Source organism: Erpetoichthys calabaricus, chromosome 13, assembly GCF_900747795.2.
Source record: "Erpetoichthys calabaricus chromosome 13, fErpCal1.3, whole genome shotgun sequence".
Classification (NCBI taxonomy): domain Eukaryota; kingdom Metazoa; phylum Chordata; class Cladistia; order Polypteriformes; family Polypteridae; genus Erpetoichthys; species Erpetoichthys calabaricus.
The window spans coordinates 33,471,908-33,478,580 of NC_041406.2; the positions used below are offsets into that span (position 1 = coordinate 33,471,908).

The 6,673-nt window shown below is 38.4% G+C and overlaps 1 protein-coding gene across 1 annotated transcript in view; it reads left to right on the forward strand.

The window, feature by feature from the left end:
* slc39a4 (solute carrier family 39 member 4) overlaps positions 1 to 4,624 on the forward strand; it is an 82,441-nt gene extending 77,817 nt beyond the window's left edge. The window contains exon 12 of the mRNA XM_028818099.2: positions 3,562 to 4,624. Coding sequence (XP_028673932.2) covers positions 3,562 to 3,690 — 129 coding nt within the window. The 3' untranslated portion in view covers positions 3,691 to 4,624. The remainder of the gene's footprint in view (positions 1 to 3,561) is intronic.
* The last annotated feature ends 2,049 nt before the right edge of the window (positions 4,625 to 6,673 follow it).

A 6,673-nucleotide genomic window follows, 5' to 3' on the forward strand; every position in this document is an offset into this window, starting at 1 on the left:
GAAAACACAGGGTTGTCTCCATCTTACGGAACTGTAAAAATCTGTTACTAAAATTCACCTTTGCAGCTGCTATAATGCTAGAAAATTCCTTGTAGATTTCCTGATGGCTTGTAGGATTGTCTGCAAATGTTGTAGAATTTTCGAAATGCATTTTTAGATTTGGAAAATATTTCAGCTGCCCACTTTCAAGGTCTCTTTCAAAAACCTGCAGTTTTCTCTATCAAAACATCCTTTCTGCTGTTTTCCCTGCACCTTGTAGTTGTCTGTTCAGTACATTGAAGTGTAGTGTAAAATCTGTAAAAAAAACCATGAGGTTGGTAGGCCAGGCCATATCAGAGAGCTGTGGATATTCCTGCCCTTTTTCATTCATAAACAGGCTACAGATCTCTCCGGGACTCGTCCTCTGCTCAGCCACCAGACATTATTGCACATAAGTAAACAATTATACTGTGACTGAATCTACTCAAGAAGTGCTTGAAACTGTCGAAAAGTCAGAGCATGAGCCATAATGTAATTCACCATTTTTGTGACATCTTTGAGGACATCGTCAAATTCTTTGCTGCTTTCCCTGGCACAAAGAACTTCTTGATGTATAATACAATGGAACTGAATGACTTGATATTTTGTTTCTTTAACAAAGAACTATATGAAACCAGATGTTGCCCCACCATAGAAGGTGCCCCATCACTAGTAATTGAAACCACTTTTTCTGGTCTTATGTCTTGTGACAAAAAAGCCTCCATCACAGCATTGTAGATATCTATCCCTTGTGTTCTTTTAGGTGCAGACACCAATTTCACCAGATCTTCTCTCATGATGTCACCAACAGCATAACGCAAAACTACATCTAGCCTTGCATGATTATTTATATCTGTGCTTTCATCCAAGCACATGGAGTAACAGGCTGCCTTTTGTAAGTCAGTGGTGAGCTGCTGACTAACATCACTTGCCATGCGCTGGACTCGATCTTTAACAGTATTTCTGCTAAGTGGCATCTCAGAGATGCGTTGAATAATTTTATCCTTGTTTGGGAAATCATGAAAAAGGGAATTACTCCCAGACAACATGGCCGTTTTGATAATATCCCCATCAGAGAGGGGCTTACCATGTTTTGCTATGCACGGTGAAATTTGAAAACAGATGATTTGTTCTAGAAAGATACTGGGAATGATATTTCCTCAATTTCCCTTCAAGAAACTCTTTTCTTTCAGTTTCACCAAGTTTGGCAACACTTTTGTGGTTGGTGTCAAAGTGCCGTCTAACACTTGATGTGCGACACACAACGCTTTCCCATTGCGTTCAATCACTCCAAATGACTCTGTCCAGGCCTCTTGGAATAATCTTCCACTATCTGTTCTTGCTTTTTTTGCTGTATTCATGACTTGCAGTCTATAAAAACATAAAATTATACCAAAAATAGTTAACATTATTAGTTGACACTAAAGAAATGGATATTCCCTAAATCAACAATCTGCTCCCCTCTGCTATGCCACACTGTGAGCTATGCTCCCCTCCAGACCCACCACAGGAATCACCTTGGCCACAGACTCAACAGGCTGCCGTCCGCGACGCACCCTCACGCCACATGTGAGCCGCCCACCTTACCCCAGACAGGGGAGGGAGGAAGTGCTCCCATTAGGCTGCTGGACAGGGGGGCGGGTGATGTGAGAAATGTCCTCAGGCGCGCATGGAGAGGAGGAGGGGAGCAGCCCAGCCCCGCATCCCTCTGGCTTTCTAGTAACGAACTCTGTGTGCCCCCTCTGGCACGCTTGCCATAGGTTCGCCATCACTGATCTAGAGGAAGAAAAAGTTGTAACATGATTTCCATAGGTGAACCTGCAGAGGGATTATTACCAAGTCTCAAGGGACAAGAGTGGAATGGCACATCCTCTCATTTCCATCTTCCATTGCTGGTCCTGACCCAATTCGCCTAGACACCAAATCTCCCAAGACACAGGACCTCGCAAGTCCTGCCCACTTGTCTCACATGAGCCAGAATCATTAAACTGTGCTCCTCAGAATACAGCCACACAGGTCCAGGTACCTACCTGTCTGCTTCGGCAACACAGTTAACTGACTTCATTCTCACAGCTTCTGTTGTGTTAGAAACTCTGCACGTTCTGGTAATATTCCTTGGGTTCTCTGTGTTTTACACTGTTTTTTTGGATATATTTATTAATTGACAACAATGGCAGTGAAGCGTAGTGCTACTATAAGTGTTTTGAGCTTAGTTGATTATTGGTATTTTATGTGTTTATGGTAACAGGTAGCAAAAGTGTATAGTGAATTGGGTCCATAGGAATCTAACCCCAATTTTACCATAGGATAGTATCCCCAGTGTCAGTTTCTGCAGGGGTTTTCAGGAACGTAACCCTCCCGGATAATGAGACTTAGCTGTATATGTGTCTCATATTTTTTAGACAATAAGTCAAACAGATTGAAAAATTCTAACTTGACAAATGATTAGCAGCCTCAGCTAATTTTACAAAATCAGGAGTGGTTTCTAATGTTGTCATAGATTCCTCTCATAAAATATAATGGAAGAGGTGTAGGCCTCAAAAACAAAATCTAACAAGAGTGAGACCAGCCTTCTTTTCAGGTGTACTGAATTGGCCTCACCCTGGCTGCCTAACCCCTACTCAAAATGCAAGCTTGCTCCCTGCACAGGCCTAAAAATGGGGCAAAATCTGTTAAGAAGTTTAAAAAAAAAAAAATTCAAAAGGACCTAGAATTGTTGCCAAAGGAGTTTCTACAAAGTACTGCAATAAGGGTTTGAATGAGAGATTTATTTTTTTGATTTTTCATAAATTTGCAAACTTTCTGACAATATGTTTTCACTTGGTCATTAAGGAATATTGAGTACAGATTGATGTGCAATAATGTCATATGTATCCATTTAAAATTAAATCTGTAACACAATAAAGTGCTCAGAAAGCGAAGGGCTCCGAATGCGTTCTCACTCCACTGTATATTCAGCGATTTCCTACATCCACTTATTGCACCCCATTGTGTGAGCTTCAAGCCATATATTAAAGTCAGATAGGGAGATCTCAAAATAATTAATGTTTGATTTATTAAGCAAACAAACCGCGGAAAGATGAGCAGATGAAGAACTCAGATTAGCTCACAATATACTAAAAAACTGTAGTGTACACCTAGAATGGAAAACGTGTGTACTTGGAAAGCAAGTAATTTAAATCAAAATGAAATCACTGAAAATAATTTTCAATAAACTGGGAGATTTGGCATCAAGCTCTTGCATTTGAGATCATCAGCCTGCCCTGCGCTATACAATACTTGTCAGTTAGTAATCCAATGACTTCATCTGTTTACATTTTTACAGGATAAAAATTGATTCCACTGGTCATGATGCATTTCATTAGGCCTCATTTTTTATCTCCACCATGGGCCATCGCTTGTCCATATTTGTTAAACAGTCCATGTGTGCTTTATTTATTTGGCGGCTTGTTATTTTTCCTTTTACTTGTTGAGTATATCATTACGATTCTATAGGCATTATTTCCGTTTTAGTAATTTGTGTGTTTGTTTCTTCTCTTGTAGCTGCCGTCTATGATGCACAAGGACCACAAGAGACCCTGGCTTTTATTATTCTTGCACAACTGTGGCTTATGGACTGGATGGGGAATTCTTCTACTGCTTTCAGTCTTTGAGGAAAATATCACTGTCTAGATCTTTAAGGAATAGGGGAATGTGAAGTGCAATTACTCAGCATAGACTAATCAGATTTAGGATAGTTTATGCATTATACTCGCACAATGGTGCAAAGTTACATACAATTATTTTTATAATCTGGCATGAAAACAGTTCTTCTTGTGGAATACTCTGCAGGCAGTGTGGCAAAGTGATTAAGGCTTTGGACTGCAAACCCTGAGCTTGTGGGTTCAAATTCCACTGGTGACACTGTGACCACGAGCCAGTCACTTCACCTGCCTGTGCTGCAATTGGAGGAACAAATGAAATGCAACCAATTGAATCTTAAATGTTGTTAGTGGCCTTGGATAAAGATGTCAGCCAAATAACAATCAGTAATACTCAGTGCTGCAGAGGAGAACAGCAGCGGATACTCGTCTGTGTGCTGCTGTCAAATGTGTGCTGCAAAAAGGAATTCTTTATGATATTTAATGTCATCGCAGAAAAGCACAACTTAAACCAATGTGGCTTGGAAATTGTAATTGGCTTTTAATCAACAGCTGTTAAACTGTTACATGTCCTATAGAATCTTGAATTAAATATAAAGATAGTCACTTTAAGCATCTAATTAGTTTCAGATAGGGGTCTTATTTGTATTTTGTAAACATCTTCTAAAAAATTTGTATTTAATTTAAATTCAACTGGAAATTCTAGCATCTTTATCTAATATCTAACACCACTAAGGTACTGTTTATCACTAAAAGGTGCTGCATAATACCAGACTATGACAATATTTGACTTATTTGTCATGATGATGGCCTGCACATTTTTGTCACTTGATGTCACTTTTTGTGAGAAGTGCTACATGCAGCACAGCTTGCACTTTCTAGCATCGTTTAGCAACAAATGAACAAAGATATTGGCCATACTATGATGGTCATACTATTGCATCAATAAAATATAAAGGGCTGAACTGTATTTTGTATTTTATATTTACCAGCTATCCACTTTGCTTTGCAGTTCATAAGAAAATTTCTTAGTTTTCATCTTTATAAGAGGTTCCAGAAGTTATTCCTTCATGAACATCCTGTGCTTCCTAAATGATTTGAAGTCAATGGCGGTGCTCTGCAGTAAACACAACATAGAGTGTCCGTTATTAGCAACATGACACATACTATACTCAATCTTGAGAAACACAATTAATTCAGTGACGGTGATGGAGACATATCTGCAGCTTAGCTGCACACAAGGCTGTAGCTGTTAATCATTTTTAGCATCGTGAAAAACACATGAGGGCAACAAAAAAAAGACATGTGACCAAGAGGTCCCTTGAACCTCTTGGATTCCCAAAGAGAGGTCTTGATGATTTTTAACGGCAAAGGAAACATTCAAAAAATAAAATAAGATGCAAAATTTTAATCATGATAGTTGCTACTTTAGCTCACAACAATCCTGAAACATTTTATAGTCCGTAACAGTGATGTCATCATCATAATAATAAAATTAATAATCAATAGAAAAGACAATTACAAATTCCAAAAGCAGGAAACATTAATTCCTCATATTCCCTATCACAGAATTATTACTCAGACTGGACCAGTCCATCGCACAACATGCCAACAACACAAACTAAGGCTCACTCATTCTGGCAATTCAGAGCAGCTAATTAACCGAACACACATGATTTTGTATAAGAAAATAGTTCAACATTTTTAGGTTTGATCACGTAAAATGTGAAAGCACCTACTGTGGTAGCCATGTCAGTTTGTCTGTCTTTTTGCACAATACAGCTTGGCTCCCACTGGAGTGAATTCATTGAAATTTGGTAAACTTATTATCCAAGGAAATTTGTCAGAAATGTTCCATTTTCATATAGATAATTTAAATAAAAAGTGTTGTGTAGGTTTTTAACATTTTCAAAGTTTTCAATTAAAAACCAATGGTGAATTTTCAAAATTAAAAAGACACATTCTATGACATCTCAATTACTGATGTACGAGGGTCGTTCAAACAGTTTCTGCACTTTCATATTTTCGTTGGAAACAGTGAAGGCGGGAGTAGTAGTAATTGGTCGTGTCTGAGAGTATCATGTGTCTGGCAAGTTGGCTATCCTTGCAGTTTAGTATAAGATGGCTGCAAAGCTTAGAAATTGCACCAAAGAGGAACAGTGTTCTGTCAAACGCTTTTTGTGGCCAGAAGGTGTGCCAGGAGCACAAATTCATCTCCGAATGTGTGCTCAGTGTGGGGATAAAGGTTTCTCTTGTAGATTCGTCTATGAAAATTTCATTGCAAAGGAAGGTGACTGTGTAGAAAAGTGATGTCATTTTTTTTAAATTCTTAATAAATAGTTTAAGAAAAAAGTGTGGAAACTTGTTGAATGTCCCTCAAAAGTACCCCCTCAGATTTACCTTGAGAGAAGTTATTCCAGCTCCGTATTTTTACACGTCATTTAGCCGCTCACAACAGCAGAACTGATCCCCGATACATCAGAGTCGCATGTGAGCCTGGGAACTTACCATCAGGTCAGTTGCTTCTCTGAGTGGAATTTAACATATATGTTACCTTTTGAACAAAAATATAATGTTTAAGAATTATAAGGAACAATTAGCTGCAGACCTTCCACAACTGACAACTAACAACAGGACATTAATTGATGCAATTTTTTCATGACTCGGAATCTGCAATCTGTGAAAACTACTGAGCCACTACCAGCCAGTTTGAGTTCACTCCTTAGGTTTTAAATGCATTTTACTATAAGATGAGTTTTATGTACTTCATGTGGTTTGGGAGGTCACGCTGCATAACGTCACTGGTGTGATGCATTATAAGCCTGCACGAAACAAAGTTTATCTGCAATTTTGGTGTGTTTCTTTGGTATACAAATATTAGCAATCCTCATTTTGACTTTAAGACAGGCTGAGCATTTACATTTAAGTCACTTCAGTATCTAAAAGCTGTCTATTGTTTTACTTCTGTTCAATGCATTTATCACTTGCTTTACTTTCATTAATAATTTATTATA